We start from the raw sequence: 19,636 nt of genomic DNA, 5'->3' as shown, positions 1-19,636 counted from the left end.
TAACTATTTATTTATAGAGAATCTGTGCACTCACTCAAAAAAAAAAATAAATAAAAAAATAATAGCTAGAAGTGGTGTGTAAGGTGACGACCGAATCTTCAAAAAAATTTAATTTTCCATTTAGAGCACCGCTTGTATTACTAAGCATCGTAGAAACTTGTTAACTCACGTTTTTTTTACCTATTTTAACACACACTTTTACTGCAACAAATAAACACTAACACATTACATCGCATTTAAGTTATACATAAAATGAATAAAAACGCAAAAACTTAAAAAAAGTCAACTGCATCTAAGCTCTAGAACCATTGGCAACAATAACGCACAACTGCACTGATACTTGCAGCATACCGAATAGCCACAAAGGTGCAGATGAAAGACGATCTGACGAAATACAATAAGAGAAATAACGTGAATGATGCCAATGTTACACGTCACAGCTACCTGTATCTAAAGATTTATTTTTTTCTTTTGCAACAACACAGTGTGTGTTATATGCAAGAAGCAAAGAAAAGGAGAGTAGAGACGTAGCAAGATTTACATTAACAAAAAAAGAGTCAAACGCTACGATACTGGATAATGACTGCTGCAATTTCTACACATAGAGGGGAAAAAATGCCTCTGTACTGTCGCTTTCTTATTATCTAAATTGGAAAGAGAACAATCAAAAATTTACGAAGCCACAGACAATTCAAATTAGATTTTCCTTTCATCTTCTTCCCAAATCCCCTCAGTGGTACTAGCAGTGGGCTATGTGGAGCTAAATGTCATACTTAGCGAATTTTAATCAGTCGTATATACTGTCAAAATAAATGCACGGCTGCATCGCCATACATTACTCCTACTACATAAGCAGTCGAATAGTGCCACCAATCTTAACACAATCTCTTGTTGTAGGAAAAGCACATGCATGTTTCTATAAAGATATTGAAAAAAAAAACATATATTCCAAAATTAGTATTTAAGTATCATATACATTTAGAAATGCACCATGAACAGTAGCCTACGAGAAAAAAAACTTCTTATAATATATGTAGGGATTCTCCGTCAACCCGACAAACCCCGCCCCCACCCAAACTCACTTATTGAGATAAATAATTGATTTTGGGCTTGAAATTCTCGGTTGGACATCTTTTTTTTTTACTGTCGTGAGGAAATTTTTGACCACCTGACTTCTCACCCCCTTGCCCCTCGGAAACCACCCCTACTAACTCAAGTAAGTTAACCATACACAGGACAAAACTTAAAATAGTGAATAAAGTTGTTCATTTTTCTTCAAACAATAAAATACCACTCCACAAGCTTGCCGTACCACCTAATTATCTAACCCTTAACCAACTCAACCCCTTCAAACCACCATTACCAAACTAAAAGCATGCTAATCTACCTGACCCTAGGCTGAGCTAGTTTATTTACTCATTTTTCTTCAACTAATTAAATATAACCTGACAAGTAAGCCAAACCCCCCACCCTTAAATTATCCCCCTAACTCTTAAAAACAACTCTTACCAAACCGCTCGCGAGATAACTTACTTGATTCTGCGTAAAACAAATTAAGTTGCTCATTTTTCATTCAATAATAAAATATTTCGTTGCAAGCCAGCCAAGTCACTTATCTCCTACTCAAAGTACTTAAACCACCCACCCTCAATCAACCTACCTCTAACACGTAAAAACTTAAGACAGGGAAGCAACTTTAAAAGTTATCTGTCAAACGTGAAGAGCACGAAAAAATAACAGCCTAACCATAATAAGAGTAAACTCTAATCTATTTGATACGTTTAATCCAAAATATTTGGTCGCAGCATTTAACATTATATTTCAAAATTTTAAAGTTTTATCTTAAATTCACAATCTCATTTAATCCGCTTTTATAAACTTTTATTAACAAGAAACTAGTAGGAAATATTTTATCCAACATATTTCAAGAAAATAAAGCTTTCAGTTTGGTAATGTTAGCCTGCTAGCTGTTTTAGAGGAATTATTTTTAGGAGTTACGAATACAAAAATCTTGAGTCAGATGGTTTGGCTCATTTGTAAGGTAGTATTTAATTATTCGAAAAAACTAATGAATAAACTATTTCCACCTAGGGTCAGATAGGTTAGCCTGCTTGCAGTTTCGTAGAGGTGGTTTTTAGGTGTTAGGCGTTGGTTGATTAGGGGATGTATGGTTTAAGTGTGTTAATTGTGGGCTAAACAGTTTGGCTGGCTTACGATCTTAGATTAAACTATTTAATAAATAATGTAATTTTTCATTATTTATAATGATATTGACCCTCAATATTATCATAGTGTCATTGACCCTCAAGTCATAATGTAATTTTTTAATTAAGTTTATGAGGTGGTAGACCTACACCAATATTATTAAGTTTTTCCATCGGAAAATTGATATAGATTTTATCGTCAGATACGTCAACTCTTTTATATGTTACTTTATTAATACTATTATACATCTTTATTTTACCTTTTATTTCTGTTTAGTCGAACGCGACTAACATCGTGTACCGCCACGTGAGCGAAGGAGGATCAAAGCTCACAGCATGTGCGTCTGCACCAACACATAAAACCGCGCTTAAATTCATTCACTTCACACACACACGCGTTACGCGCGTTTCTTATTTTGCTCTAGATTATCGTTCTCTCTCCCACTTCAAAACCTACTTCTTAGCCTGTCTCGCCTATCTTCGGCATTGTTCGCGTCCCAACGCCCGATTGATACTCGAGATGAATAACACCTCCGCTAATTGGCACGCATCCTTAGAAAGAAAGGCGAGTTGAGAGAGAGAGAGAGAAAAGGTAGTGCCACTGGAAAAATTCGGTAGTGCTTGGTCAGTCCAATACTTGCCTCTTGACAGAGCAGTCTTCAGTTGTTTTTCTGAAAAATCGTGTTCGTAGCTTTTCTTGGGTAATTTTGCTTGTTAAGTTTTAGAAAAGTTTCAATGCTTCGTGACGCATTTACGTGTTTTTTGCATTAATTCGTCTTTGTTCGTCTAAATCTAGAATACAGCCACGTGCCGCGTCAACATTCACTACGTGCTGTGAGGACCCACGGCGAAGATCTGCACTCGCGGAGCCGTGATACGAAGACGAGAAGGAGAACAGTGCGGACTCGCACTTACACGCACACTCTTACACAATTACACCTTCACATCTGCACACCAATTCAAATCAAGTTGTTATTCTTTATTCTATTCAATTTCATATTGGTCGTTTTTTCCTCTTAGGGGGTTTTCTCGCAACAGTTTCCTCCTTTGAGCCACAAATTATATCTTTATCAGTGGCTCATAAATAGTGGTTTTCATTTAGTTCAACCCGACCCATCCTATCCTTCGTAAATAAACGTAGATGCTTTCACAATTAATTTCTTTCATTTTTAGTGAAGTAGTTTCATATTTAAGCTGTTTAATTATTGCCCTTAAATTTAGAAGTTTGTCCTGTGCTTCTGTTCCATTGTGTTACCTTTCTCGCGTTTTATATTTTTTGTATTTTGTACTTGCTTCGCGGTTTCCCCATTTAATATCCAAGTAATAAATCAGATGGCTTGGTCGCTTAGAAGCAGTCATTAGGGTGGCATAAGACCTCTGTGCTACAATTCAATTTCATTTACAATTTTATTTTTTAAAGAATGTGTGTTACCTTATGTGAAGTAAGTATTACAGTTTTCATTGAAGAATCATATATTGATTTAAATATTTTCGAGCATACATCTTTTGTTCTTCATTTCTAAGGGATCTTAAGCGTTCCAATTCACACAAAAGAAAAGCAAATTATTTTTACCGATTATGGTAAAGCTCATTGTAGAGGTGATAATTTTAAAAGATATGACAGAACTGTTCATAAAAAAATAAATAATGTAAAGAATACTATATATCAATAACTGTCCATAAACTTTTTTTAACTGTTGATGGATTTGATGTGATTTCCAAAATATTTGAAAGTCTTTTGGGAGGTTAGCGCGCATAGTAAACAGGAGGCGAACCCCGCTTATAAATATATTATATTATATTAGTCCTTGAAGATGAGAACCTGCGGCCTTTGGACGTGTTAAGGATAATAGCTAGCTTTAGCTCGAGTTGTCAGTGTCTTCACACGTGTACACGTGTGCTGAAAAGCGAAAACTCAAGTGCTCATTGGATCTACGTTACTAAGAATCACTCTTCGATTTACGCTTGTTATGAAACAAGCTTCAGGGATTCTCGTACGGATGGGGAGCAGGTTAGTTCGGTATATTCAATAGATGGATTAAAGTGGCTGAAATATTGTAGTGAGTAGCTTTGGTACAAAAATGGAGCTGGGGCTCAAACTGATCAACTAAGGATTCGCTAAGTATTGAGCCATGACCACCGTCAAAAGCGGGTGCATTAATTTGACTTTTAGGTGCGCTTTTGTGACATCAGTTATACGCTGATGTGCCAACACACGGGTACTGGCTTGGCTAGTTGAGCCAAGCCACGTTTATGACACTGTCTACCATTTTTGCTTCGAGCTTCAATTTCCATATGTACAGTACTTTAAGTCGGCCTGATCTACAAAAGAAGTACCAGGCGCAAGCGGCGCCTCATTCTGCATCAGAACTTTTAGTTGTAAAGCGGTGCCTAAGGTATAGAGCATTCTTATCCACCTAACACTTTAAGTGGCAAGGAGCCATCTTAGCCACTCCAATTTGATACAGTAACGTCAATGCATGCACCTCGGAAGCCTTTTCAACCTTTTCAGCTGTATTGAATAAAACGGTTAAGTATATTTGATAACTGACGTCTCGTTCTTTCACTTAAGTTCACCCGTTCTTCCCCAAATATATACATACATTATTTTGTATATACATAAGAGAAAGAGAGGGAGAAAGAGAAAGGAGGGGGGGGCAAGAGGCTTAGTGGCTCAAAACAGAGAATGGCTACTGCGGTCACGTTCTCTTTCCTAGCTTGTGCATGGCGCCTTTTCTAGCGTTGTAATTTGTGCCTAATCTAGCTAAGTTGAACTCTATAGAGACAACGGTGCTGCAGTTACTGTAACCCAGTTACACCTCTCATACATACAAGAGATAATAAATTTAATGTTGACCTAGTGGACCATTGAACGTTACAACTATTCATATCTAATTTTTTATTCTGATCTATCTCGTGTTCTTAGTACAAACACCAAATTTCCGAGCATTATTGGAGCCATTTTAAAATGCCCTAGCCTTCTTCTGTCGTTGACTCGTCCTTGCTATTGCATCCCAAGCCCAACCTTTTAACTTTTTTAAAAATTTTTTCTTTTAAAATCAACACATCATGCAGATTTGAATATTTATTTCTTCTAAGCATCTTCCTTGGTGTACGTTAAGGTGTCCCAGCTACCAACAAGCCTCCTCGGCGCAGTAAAAGTGTACGGAATTTATAGCCTGTCAAGATAGTAATTCTATATGTGCAGCTGGCACACTGGCACTAAGGGCCTGGAAACGTACTTCAGATAAATAGCTATGCAGTTATTTATTTTATGATAGCATTTTATTACCATAACCTTATGTTACACCACATTGTTTGTCGAACTTGTTTATTCTAGCATTTTAATCAAGGCCTTTACCGAGAAATCCCTTGTATATTTATTTCATATGAAAAAAATGAGTTAAAATTAATTCGTCAAGCAAACTCAGATGTGCGTGCATATAGGCAGTTTCTAATAATTAACATTAATGTTTTACAAACTAGTTGAGTGACAGAACAGAAGTAGAAAGAGAAGCAGGCATCGCCGTTGCGGTTTTCTTCACTGCTACTCATGCGCAACCTTAGTCGAGTTTTATGCCACTCTGATTTTGAGCACTGTTGGACTGACGCACCAAGTTAATTTTAGCATTAACAATAAGTGACTTAATAGATAAATACACCAGAGTTTATAACTCCTTTTAAGCATAACAATCGGCACGATCACAAATTTAAAACAGTCTGTTAATAATTATAAGTATTGTTGTGTCATGAACATCTGATTCTATTCGATCTGGGGAATAACTTCAACTTTATTTAGTTAGTTGTGTGCCTTTTAATACATTCAATAATTTTGCGTAGAAAAGTTACAGTATGATTATTTTAAATCTTAACTTTATCATTTACTGTATTTCTGTAGGTCTCGGGTATACTAGGAGTATAATAGTGCATGATTGTACCATCACATGTAGCTTAACATATTGTACACCTTGAAAATGTATTACTTAATTTACTCTTAATGTAAGTTTCTCATTCCATAAATGTATAAAAATGAAAGTTTTAAAATAAACTATGGCTTAATATTACAGCGTATCATACAAAATGCATCGATCCTTGGCTAACAAAGAACCGTCGTGTCTGTCCAGTTTGCAAACGCAAGGTTTTTGCGTCGGATGAGCGTGTGGAGACGGACTCAGACAGCGATTCTGATGGGATTGATGACTCTACACCTCTAATTCGTGATGCAAGCAGAAGACCCACCACCCAAGGTGGCACCTTCGAGCCTCAATCAGACAACCCATTTAGATACCAGTTACATAACAGAAATCTTCAAGAGCAGCGACGTGACTCTCAGAACTCAGGTGACAGCAACAGCTATTTAACGGAACCACCTAGCGTGGGTGTTTCGTCTGACGGTGATGATGAGATTACTGGTGACAAACAAGCAGTTGAGCATATCCAAATTGAGGTCGAGACATCTAAAAATGTTGTGATGAGCAAGCAGGTTGCTTCAAATAAAACAGCGTTTGTGGCTTCCAAAAGCCGCAGCCTAAACGGTTTGTTGTCATAGAGCGCGTTTACACTAACGTAAAAGCTTAAGTACTTCATACTGATTAGGCTTTTTTTGATACTGCATTTAAAATAAAAGAAGTCTTAGGTTATTGGCTTAAGTTTAAGTTAAATTTTTTAACAATAAAACACTTAGGGACGTACTTGACTCGTTAACTACTTTTATTTTCATTCCATTCACCTTAATAGCTTGGCATACTAGCGCCAAATTAAATGTGATTTCTCCTTATGGCATTAACTCTACCAATAATCTCAACAATAAATTATTGCTGAAACATTGCTGAATCAAAGTTGAATCAACAGCCAATCAATGCTGAGTTACCACTAAATAAACATTAATTTTGTAAATAACAGAACACTGACATCAGTCGTTATTTACATCGTCAATCAAACTTTAATTTAGTGTTAACTCAGCATTGATTAAGAGATGATCCAAGTTTGGAGCCAAGTATTTTATCCACTTGGCCAAAATGAATCTCATGGCTGGAAATTAATTTACGTTTTCACAAGCAATTTTTACTTTTACTTTTGACTTTTTTTACTTGGTTTCCGGATTCTTTCAAAAATAATAATTAGTAATCAGCAGTTGTAACACATTCTTACAAGTATCTTTTTTACTTCTGGTCATATTGTTCTGTTTATAAGGAAAAAACTTAGGAATTAGCATTTTAATACTTATAAAGTAGAACAATGGAAAATAAAATTCAAAAAACGCATGTAAATATGCCTAACTACTGCTTATTACTAATTATTAGTATTGAAAAAATCTGGAAATTAAATAAATAATAAAAAATTATGGCGACAGTAACGTTAATTGATTATGTGCCATTGGATTCCATTTGGCTCAGTTAATAAGATACTCAACTTTGAACTAAAATAACTAGATTCAAGCCAGATTTGGTGGTAGAGCGAACTTATGGAACTGAATTTTATTTTTAGATTTTTGTTTCAAATAGGTCTTTTTATGAATTGTGAAGTAATTGATTATTGCTGAAAATTTTTCGCTATTTTTGTAGCTATGCCTTAAGTCATAATTTTTTATGATGTATTTGCACGTTTTATCAAATTTTGATATACAGGTTATTAAATTTATTTATTTTTTTTATACATAGTCGCTTACTTAAAATAATTCATTATTATCAGCCATTTATAATCTTTTTAACTTCATTATGATGCTTAATTAAAGACTCAAATGACGATGAATTTCAGTTTTCCTTTAATTACGGATTTAATGTTAATTTGAGGTTGACTTAGTATTGATTGAGCGTTAATTTTACTTCAAAATTTGCGATGATTCAGGACTGATTAAGGTTTTCGATGTGAAAAAGTAAGAAGTTATTTCCAAACTTAAATATCTAGCAACAAATATTTTTTATTAGAAAATATCTTTGTATACAAATACTAAAATTATAGGTTTTGGTCTTGAAATGTTTAATTATTTTGTTTGACTAACAAACTTAACCGTCATGTTTAAATAATAACCGCTTTTTATACTGTCTTTTGTATTTGCATTTAATCACTCAAAAGTTTTACCTCAAGTATGTTTAACATTAACTTCAACGCTAGTGAGGTAGGCTTCTAAGGTGAATATTTCTCTTACTATACAAAAATTTTCAAAATTATTTAACTGTACTTATTTACCATAAATGCCTAGAATTTATCATCCGTCGTATTTATTTAGCAATGACGTAGTTTAAACTTTCTTTTTTGTTAACATTGATTAGGTTTTCATCATCTTATTTTTTTAGGTGGAACTCCGGATTTTGACACTTCAGTTGATACTACAAGACCGTACACAGTAAGTCTTTCGGTGGAGGTGGATAATGATATGGTAGCGATTACTTATCCTATGAGAACATCCACTGTAATTGGTACTGTCACCCATCCCCCAACTTCTGATATTCCAACAACATCCAAAGACAATGTTAACATAGTATAGTTTTATGTATAATATTGTAAGTTGGTGTTTTCGAACAACTAAAATGTTACTAAAAATCTGTCATTTACAAAATTCAATGTTACTTTCAAGTGAACTTACATTTTGAAAGAACTTGATTTAACTGATTAGTAAGAATTTGTGACCCGTTTTAACATTTAGTAACCAGACATTTCTTACGGTACAATACATACTCATCATACGATGCATTAAGATCTTGCAGAAGTAGAGACTGTGTATTAAAACAAAAATTTATTGTTACGTTAAAATTTTTTTAACGAAAATTTGTAAAATAAGTCAAGTGTAAAAAGTCTTATAAAACTTTTAAATAGGAAAATTTACTAGCATTCGTTTATTCCAGAATTAAAAAAATTTAAATTTAGGTATACATAAATTAATCTAATGTTGGAAACAAACAAAAAGATTGAATACATTACGTTATGAATAAAAAGATTTTACATGATTACGAGACAAAGTATGAGAGTAATTGTAAATTCAGTAGATTTCTTTGTTGTCGCTTCAAAGCCTGTGATCTAGGGGTGTAAATATTACATTGCATCGAAATGCAGTTAGCATATTTATTTTTTTTGTAATTATATGTAGATGTAAAACATATTTGTACCAAGTATTAAATTTGTTTGTAACTTATGTTAGCACAAAAAACTTTTTTTTATTGTATATCTGGAGTATATAACTAAAAATCTTTTAAAATTTTATAACTATGTGTAATTTTCTGTAATGTTTTTGACAGTGTGTATCCTTACTCAGTAAGAAATTAGAAAGTGTCTTGTAATTATTATAAAATAAATTTTGGTAAATTATAAGTTTGTAGTTGGGCACATAAAAATTATTATTTATATTCGATCATTTTAGTCTTATAAAATTGACAATCTGTCTGTAAATATATACGTTATCTATTTGTCATATATATAGACTAGTGGGGCTGATGCCTCCTGTGTGCTCCGCGCGCCAACCCCCCACTAAAAAATTGAGTAGAAAAAACAACAACATTACTCGTGTAATTATCAATGCAGGCCAAGAATGAGTTCACAACAGCAGAAATATATATCATTTTATATACATAGATTTCGTACCAATATCTTTCTATATTTTATAATTGTGAAGGTTTTAAGAGAGTTTTTGCTTCCACCCGCTCCTTCTCATCTTCACCTTAAATAACGTAGTTTTTATTTCATTTTTATTGTATATTTTGATTAGCTATAATTTTATGCTGGCTCTCCCTTGCTTCGCAACACTCTTCTTTGCCTCCTATCCCGGCTCTTGTCAGACTCTCCCTACCCTTTTTCTTCACCCACGCTCCTAAACAAATAAGTTCTTGTACCTGCAGGACTAAAGGAGTCACTCTATCCTCTTCTCTGTCTTTAGAGATAATATACGTAAAAAATGCTTTTTTTTGCTCCCTAAATGAGTAATATACTATTTTCTTTCATTTTTTTGTAAAGTTTACGGTAATAACACAGCAAAAGAAAAAAGTTTTTGATAAAAAGCCCTCACTATGTATTCTATACGTTTTCAAAATTGCTGATCTGAACGTTAGAAACTTTTGCGTATACTTACGATCCCTTGAAATTAACTAGTCTGGGTTAGTTATTTAAAATTCTATGTTAAAAATATAAAAAACACACAAGTAATGATCATGTCCGTAATGTTCAAATGTTTTCGCAATAGTGTGCGGAAAATAGGTGTTTTCCGCACACTATGTGGAAAAATCGATTTTCCACACTAATATCGGTGCAAAAAACACCTATTTTCCGCACACTTATTGCGAATAAGCTTATACACAACTCGTGTGGGATGATTTCCCGCACTCGTGTGATAGACTCACACTCGTGGACGGTAACTCGTGCCCGGTGACGGTAACTCGTGCCGTGCGATCACACTCGTGCTACGCACTCGTGTGCTGAACTGACACTTGTTCCCGTCAACTCCGGCCACTCGTGCGAGTCAATAACGAATTGTGCGGGAAATTGTCTTTTCCGCACTTGTTACGTAAATAACTGTTGTAGTTTAAGTTTAATGAAGTATCTTCACTTATTTTCATTACACGATTAGAAACGGCTGTTCAAGTGCTCTGCTCTTACGTAACCTTTCCCAAAATTTTTAATAATTTTTTTCTTAACATTAAGTTCATGAATTTTAAAATACCTTTGTAAGTGATAAATTCTTTACAAAGAAAAATCACATATTGATATACAATTGTAGACACGATAAATTTTTTATCATGTTTTGGCTTTTTTACGATAAAAGTAATTTTTTTTTATGTGATAATTTTGCTTGAGTCACAAACAAAGAAGTATATTGTAAATTTATATACATATTCACTTCAGAAGTTTAAAATTGAAAAAAAAAAAATACACATATTTATATGTATACATACACACACCCACACATGCAAGCGCGCACACACACACTCATATATATATATATACATACCAAAAATTTTAAGTAATTAAAGACTTACGGAAATAACTTTCAAACTTTTACGCCGGGGGAGACGCGCGAAGCACGCAGGGGGGCGGAGCCCCACTAATATATACACGGGGGACAGCTGACAACAAATTTTTATTCATTCTTACATAACGATTCAATATAACCGTTTAAATTATTTTAGAAACGGTCAAAAAAATTTAAGAATAGAATGTTATCAAGGTTTATTAGACCCAATTGTTAATAGTGCATCCAACATTTCTAAAAATTTCGAGACAAAGCAAAAAACTGAAAATCTTTTCATACTCTTATCTACATACATTGGAAGTCCAAGATATATGCAGAAAGATTATCAAGATGCAATGTCGTTAAAAAGGAAATGTGACAGACCAGATTTTTTTGCAAAAGTTACATGTAAACCTACATGGAAACACAGGACCAAATAATATTCGAATCATAACTGTTAGACTATTTCACTTTAAATTAATGTCAGTTTTGGATGACATCATGTAAAATAATTTATTCGGTAAGACATTAGCATACGTCTATACCATCGAATTCCAAAAACGTGGTCCACCTTTTGCACACGTTTTAATAACTTTGCATCCCAACAAGAAAATGACTACACCTACACAAATAAATGTAATTGTTTCAGCTGAAATTTTTTCTGGTTATATGAAACTTACAAAATTAGGGTTGAAGCACGTGCTTTATGGACCTCATACATAATAAAGTCTTTGTATGATTGATAAAAGTGTAGAAAAATTTTCCAAAATCTTTTACAAACGTAACTTCATTTCAAACGAATGGTAACTCTAAATATAAAAAAGAAAAAAATACCTCTCAACAACAGGTTTATAAAATTTGGAGAAAAGACGAAATTTTAGTAGATAATTTAATGGTCGTACCGTGTAATAAATTTCTGTTAATGAAATATAAATGTCATATTAAAGTTGAATTTTGTGCATCTATTTAAAGCATAAAATATATTTATGGCTATATACATAAAGGTAGTGACAGAGCATACATCGAAATTCAAAGATTAAAAGACCAAGATGAAGAAATATTTAATAAAATTAATAGTTACGTTGATTCTAGATATGTAGGTCCAATGGAAGCAGCTTGGAGATTAGAAGAATTTATAATTTGCAGTAAAAGTCATACAGTTGTAAATTTAGCTGTTCACCTTGAAAAACAAACAAAAACTGGTCTTTAAAGAAAATAATATTAAAACTGTTATAGATAACTACGATACACAGTTAAGAGCTTGGTTCAAATTAAATAAACATGATGACTTTGCAAAATCCATAAAGTATGTAAACATTTCAAAATACTAAATTTTTAATAATTAATGACAAATTTGGCAAAGAAGAAAAAATGTACCAAAAAATATTGCATCAGGTAGATTAAACATTGTATTTTCAAAAGATCACAAAAGATTATTTTTTAAATTTGTGTTACATAAAATAACTGATTCGATACCGTTCAAAGATGCTAGAACATATAAAAGAATAACTTGTAAAACTTTCATAGATACTGCAATTGCAATAAGTTCAATAGACAATGATGAAAAAACGATGATATTTTTAAAGAAGCAATTGGTGTTGCGTTTCCATACAAAGTAAGACAATTTTTTGCTTAGTTTTTCATTTCAGAAAACGTTCAAGGTGATAAAATATGGAATAAGTACAAAGAATTTTTTAAGGAGGGTTTGCCTAATAAAGAAGATTATTTAGCTCTTTTACATATTAACCACTCTAGAATTAGTTACTAACATTTTAGAATTAAACGACAAATCATGTAAATGCTTTAATTTACCTACACCAATAAAAAAATGGAGAGTAAAAAAGAAGATATAGATGATAAAATCTCTTTCAGTAAAGAAATCTTTAAATCGATGAATAAAAGTTTGAATAATTACCAGAAAAATATCTTTCATATTATTTTCGAACAAAAAAATAATATTTTCTTGATAGATGGTCTTAGAGGGTTGGAGAAAACTTATTTATATGTAACGTTAATGTCCTTTTTTATTCCTCAAAATAAAAAAATCATGTCAATGGCATGGACTGGCATAGCATCAATTTTTCTTCCAAAGGGAATGACCAGTCATAGAACTTTGAGACTTCCTTTAGATTATAATAATATAGAGAGTGCATTTTTAGAATCTGAGTCGGATGAAAAAAAATTAAGAGAAGTTGATATAATTATTTGGGATGAGGATTCAATGATTCAAAAAAAAGCATTGAAAATAGTAGACAGAATGTTAAGAGATTTATGTAATACTGAAAAATATTTTGGAAATAAAATAATTATTTCAGAAGGTGATTTTTGTCAGATTCTCTCAGTGATAAAAAATAGTAATAGAAAAATTAAAATTGAATGAACTATTAAATCTTCATTTCAACTCATTCCGAATTTTAAAATTAGAAATCAACATTCGTTTTAACGATACAGAATTTTTAAAATTATTATTAGAAATTGGGAAAGGGAAAAATAACAACTTTTAACATTCCTTAAAATTGGATCTCAAATGATGTATGTTCTCAAATATTTTCCAATATCTACAATTTTTCGATGAACAGTGTTATACTTATATCGCATAACGAGAACATCTCTTATTTAAATAATAAAATTCTTAAAAAATTAACTGGAAAAATTAAAACTTACTTTAGTATAGATAACGCAACTTATGAAGGGGTTGATTAATCGGACGAGAAAATTAATTTAAATTTTCCAGTGGAAATGTTAAATAATATTCGTGAAGGATTACCACCTCATAAACTAAATACAAAAATTGATACAATAGTCATGTGACTGAGAAATGTAAGTATTTCAGATAGACTCTGTAATGAAACACGTTTACAAATCCCAAAATTATTATGTTATGATATAGAAGGAAAAATAGTAACTGGAGGAAAAATTGAAAATGGAGTCTTTATTGCAGGAATAATCTTTGACACAGGAAACTCCTCAACATTACCTTTTATTTTGTATCGTAAACAATTTCCAATCGTTGTATCGTTTGCTATGACAATAAACAAATTCCAAGGTCAAAGTTTGGATAATGTAGGTTTGTTTTTCAAAAAACCTTTGATATCTCATTGTCAATTATATGTGGCTTTGTCAAGATGCAAAGATGAAAATAATTTATTTATTTAAGTAGGAAGGCAAAAAATACAAAAATAGAAAATACTGTTTGGAAATAGATTCTTACATTATTTATTGACTTTACTGGATGATTTTTATACATAAATCAGCAATATTTGTGGCAATAAATTAAAAGTTTTTAATGAATATTTCATCATTTAACAAGTGTGCATGACATGATGTATATTATTTTAATGATGATAATTTTTGTCAAAAAAATTTTACTTGAATTTTTCGGCATAAAAGATCTTTAATTTCTTTAACAAAATTTATTAAAATAAAATAGGTTAATATACATGTTATAAGAAAATTATTAAAGCTATTTTCAAAACATTTAGATAATTGTATTATTATTATTATTTCACATGGTAGTTATAAAGTTAAATTTTGATTTACTGATTTACAAAATTAAAATACAACAATAGTTATTTTCGAACACGTATACGTTAAAGCCATAGGTAAGAGACAGTAGGGTTCTTTAAATTAAGATAATATACATAAATATACATGTAAAATATTGATACATTTAAAACATGTATAAATTTATAATATACATAAAACAAGTATAGATTTGTATCATTATAATGATCATCCAAATTTACGATTAGGTACGGGGAGTTCTGCTTCTTCTTGGTTATGATAGAGCTTAATTAAATAGGTTATTTACTTAACTATTTTAAATTAGGCGATACTTTTACGGTTACTATTATTTCATAGTTATGAGCATTTTTATTTGTATATGTAGTTGTATCATGTTATACATGTATATTTAACAAATAATGAATGTTACATTGTTTTAAAATAATAGTAACACAAAAAAAGTTTAATGCACAGAGAACTTTACACTTATTAATGTTATTTATACCGATTATTTATACTTAATAGATAAAGTTGTAAGGGGACAGAAAAAATGGTGTGGAAAGGCTTTAGGAGACAAGAAAAATAGTATGGGGGATCTGTTGGGGGCTGTGGAGGGGCAAGAAAAATGGTGTAGGGGGTCTGTGGGGGGACCAGAAAAAATAGTTGGAGGACTGTGGGGGGTTTTAAGAAAAAATGAGAAATGTCGATTTAAAGGTAAAAACTGTCGAATTTGTAGCTTATTTTTGGGCGGTCTATGGAGGGGCTGTGGGGAGATATGTGTCATGCCCCATAAATAATTATAAAATACAGGGAGATGTATATATATAAATGTATGTTTGTGAAGAGGTGACTTATGCGGACAATCACATGTATGTAAGGGTCATTATGAGGACAAAAGTGGAATTATGTGGACGTCCACATAATTCTACCGTGTTATTAACATATATGTTATAAGCACGTGAAGTCCACATAAGTCACTATATATATGTATTCATTTTCATTTAACTTGAAACCTCTGATGGCTCAGAGGTGTGATAAATAACTAAAAAATAAGGCACAAGTTAATGAAGTAGAAATAACTTTAACCTTGAAAACAAAAGTAATTGTAATTAAAAACACATGATATTTAAATCAAAACAACATTAAAATGTTGATCACATGAATTAATAATTGTGTCGTCTTAGGTATCCTAAGTTTACAAAAACTACTTAATATTGTCACATATTTAGTGCGAATATCGTGAGCGCTTGTAGCTAACTAAAATACATTGACAAAGCAAGGCAAGAGTGAGGATCATGGTTTGGCTGTGTTATACCGTATTAACTCGTAGAAATTATAAGTCACACCAGTGGCTAGGTTTATGTGTGTAAAATATAACAAACTTACATCCTCCTTACCTGAGAATATTTACCAGAAACAGGATAGTAAGAGATTATGTTACTCTTATGAAAAATACTTGAGCTTTTTTTCATCACTAGTATCTATTTCATAAATAGAATCTGATAAATTCTTTATTACTATAAATTGACCTGTCCAGGCTGGATCCAATTTCTTTGTCTTACTACTCTGAATGCTAAATAAATTATTTTTGTTGATATTCTAGTTTTGTTCTATGTTGATAATAATACTGTTTGCTTACAGCGTGAGATCCGTTAGCATTTTTTTCTATGGATGTATTTAAATCTAAATTATTTTTTATGATCGTGTTTAGTTCTCTTAGAATTGTTGAGTTATACTCTCCTGTTAATAAGTAAATTGGTGAAAAGCCCATCGAGATATGTGTAGTGTTATTAGCAATGGTTGACCAAGGTTTACTCTTATTTTTATACAGCAGGCTTTATTCGCTCTAGGGTAGGATCAGCTTTGGGTGCCAGATACAAGGATCCGAGTATTGAAAAGAGAGCAGGAGTTAAAATATCTAGGCTAAACGAGCTGTCACTCAATACAACACAAAAATGTAGAGTACTCTATAAAGGTGAACTTTTGTTCTCCCATTACCCTTCTTAGGTGATGTTTGGTTGATTTAACAAGAACCTCTCACAGTCCTCCACATTGAGGGGGTTTTAATGCCATCAAGTACCTAGTACAGTTAGTTAAGTCTGACAAGCTTGTGAATTCTTAAAGGACCTCAGTAAGTTGTGTAGCTCGAGGGTGGAGCTGACAAAGTTAGTGCCTTAATCACTGTATAGATCAGCGCAGTGCCTTCGATGTACAGTAAAACGATGAAAGGCAACAATAGAGGCCTTTAAGATGTAGTTTTCTACTACTTCTAAATGAATTGCATGAGACATTCTATCACTAATGGGCCCGGCGTAATCTACTCTGTTTTTTTAAAATGGAGGACAAGGCAGTATTCCGGAACAAAGGAGCTCACCCATGAGCTGAAGCTGATTATGAGCCTTAAAATGGTGGTTAGTCGTACAGAGATTTATCTCAATCCTAAGTCCATCTCTTGTCAAGCTCTTAATGTTCAAAACTTTTATCTTAAGGTCGCAAGCTTAAATTGAACTCCCCCGTGTACTGTTATTTCGTGAACCTTTTTCTATTCCCGCACGTATATTTTTGTTTTTGAAATCTTTGAAGAACCGCAGTAGAGAGAGTGACAGGCAAAAAAAGAGAGCGGTTAGCCTTATGGCTATGTATCGTCTTTGTTAACACTCTATCTATGTTTCTCTTTTTCTATATCTACGCTTAGGTACCTGGACGGTAGTTTACTCGAATATAACGCGACCCAATGCAATATACTATTCAAGAACCGTGTGCTTATTTTCAGCTGCGAGTATGGCACTCTCTTTACAGATATCTATTTCCTTATACGCTGCACAGTATACATATATCTATTTCTCGCTATTCTACTGTGACAACGCTTTTCTGTTACCGCATGCTTAATATTTTCTTACTTTGTCGTTATTATTTTTTCAATTTATCTTTTTTTCCTAATGTTTTTTATTTTATTTCTCATTCCCCTTGGTAATTTAATAAGTACGCTTTATCAATATTTTAAATGATTATTATAATCCAGCAGAGGTGAGTCCGAAAAGATTGTCAATCATGTGCCAGTGGCTTATATTAGTCCGTCCGATTTTCTGTTCGTAAAATTTTTCCGCTCCTTTCCTTCCATTCTTGTGTGTCATGCATGGAAAGAGAATTCCGATGGAGCCTTATTGATTTCGATAATCTGACGGTGCTTGTGCCCATTCACTGCAATTATTCTTTTCCACTTTCTTCTCTCCCTATTTGCTAGCTTGTATTGCGGCTTTTCGTCGATTCGTACACTTAATTTTGCGTGCCGTAGTCACTATGTTTGTCTAGATGGGTGAATACTTAACCACCTTTCCCATCTCTTTGTTTTTTCTTGTTTTTGTTTGTTTGTTTGTTTGTTGGGTTTTTTTTTTTTTTTTTTTTTTTTTTTTTTTTTTTTTTCTTGCTGGATTATCCTGGTGGTTTGCCGCCACCGTAATATTCAGGATTCTTTGGTATGTCCCACGCCCTGAGGTGCAGGGTTCATTTCAGCAAAAAATGTTGGTGTTATTTTCAGCAGCATTGCTGGTTATTTCTCTAACGCCACCCCTGCGTCTGGGTAATCCGTTACGTTAATTTTTTTTTTGGATTTTAATGCGTTGCTTCTTTTGTATTCTTCCGGATACTAGCGTCAGCTAAGCTCACTGCCTAGTCCGTGGGCCTCCGTCAGGTTACGAGAATTGCTTTCGGTTGCTCCAAGTCTGTGCTGGAATGATCTTTGAGAAATTTCTGGGGGTAGTGAGGTGTTCTTATATTATCTTCAAAGAAAGAAGGAGTGGTCTTTAAATGCCACGAATGTGATTGCTTTAGGGAATCACAGTACCTAGCAATAACAACAATAAGTCTGCGTTACCTGAAATCTAATCGATATTCTTTTCGAACTCCTTCCTGCCCTTCGATGTATTTTTTTTTTCGTCCATTTAACCCTGCATGATAAATGCTTACAGCCTAATTTTTGTCATGTTTATACGTGTTATATAATTTTAAAAGACTGTTGCGTCTCGCTTTTGTTTTGGTAACGCTTGTTATTGTTATCATTATTTCTACATTACTCTTATAATTATTATTATTATTATTATTATTATTATTATTATTATTATTATTCTTATTATAAATTCTTTTTGATACATTTTTCGTTAGAGAATGCCACGTGCCCCTCTTGTATGCTTTATTTTTTTTCCCATATCGTTCGTATGTTATTTTTATAACTTCCCACCTTTACCAGTGTGCACATATTTGTTTCCATTTTCTTCGATTCTAGCGTTATTATTTATTTACTTGCTTCCGTTACATTTTTTTTTCACGGCGGGTCCGGGAGCCGCGAAAATTTAAGAAAACTAAATTTTTGTACGTACTTTATCAATATTTTTTCTTTAGAAAGAGGTGGGTTAACTGTCAGAATGTCTGTTGGTTACGCAGTTATCAGTTATTTTATATTTTCTTCTCGTATAATTTGTTGTTCACTCGTGGCTCGTCCGAGGGCCACGAATCAATGAAAAATAATGCTATTCTCTATTTGTATTTATACACGTATGTTTCTGTGTATCCTGTCTTTCTATACAATACTATATTATTATACTAGCTTTACTATTTTTACATTTCATATTTCTTCTATCATTATCATTATTAATAATATTACTGATATTATTTTAATTATTGTTATTATTAAAACTATTTTCGTATTATCCTCGTCAGTTAATTGCTTGCAGTCGCTTTAAGGGTCTGGTGACGGTGGTGGTTCAGGTGGGGGGCCTTATGTGCTTTTCGTTATGTGAATGACTTTTCGGTTCGGTGTTAGAATTTTGTATTAGGGGCATGTAATGGGCGTTCTCGCCGTTACCTTCTAAGTGTAAGTGGCCAACTTCTTCTTTGTCCGTTGCAATATGGTGCATATAAATATAATTTTTGGTTTAATTTAAGGTGTAGACACACATTTTTCTTCAATTCTCACAAATATACATATCTATTC

The 19,636-nt window shown here is 32.7% G+C and overlaps 1 protein-coding gene across 5 annotated transcripts in view; it reads left to right on the top strand.

The window, feature by feature from the left end:
- Nucleotides 1-8,745, top strand: part of LOC106642392 (E3 ubiquitin-protein ligase RNF13) — a 241,283-nt gene extending 232,538 nt beyond the window's left edge. For all 5 annotated transcript variants that reach the window (XM_014357167.2, XM_089597552.1, XM_014357166.2 and 2 more), the window contains 2 exons: nucleotides 6,272-6,739; nucleotides 8,501-8,745. In XM_014357167.2, coding sequence (XP_014212653.2) covers nucleotides 6,272-6,739; nucleotides 8,501-8,691 — 659 coding nt within the window. In that variant the 3' untranslated portion in view covers nucleotides 8,692-8,745. The remainder of the gene's footprint in view (nucleotides 1-6,271; nucleotides 6,740-8,500) is intronic.
- Nucleotides 8,746-19,636: the final 10,891 nt, after the last annotated feature.

Source organism: Copidosoma floridanum, unplaced genomic scaffold (genome assembly GCF_036245765.1).
Source record: "Copidosoma floridanum isolate Cflo_tuat_1 unplaced genomic scaffold, Cflo_Japanese_pri ptg000033l, whole genome shotgun sequence".
Lineage (NCBI taxonomy): Eukaryota > Metazoa > Arthropoda > Insecta > Hymenoptera > Encyrtidae > Copidosoma > Copidosoma floridanum.
This window is presented reverse-complemented; position numbering and strand designations above follow the sequence as displayed.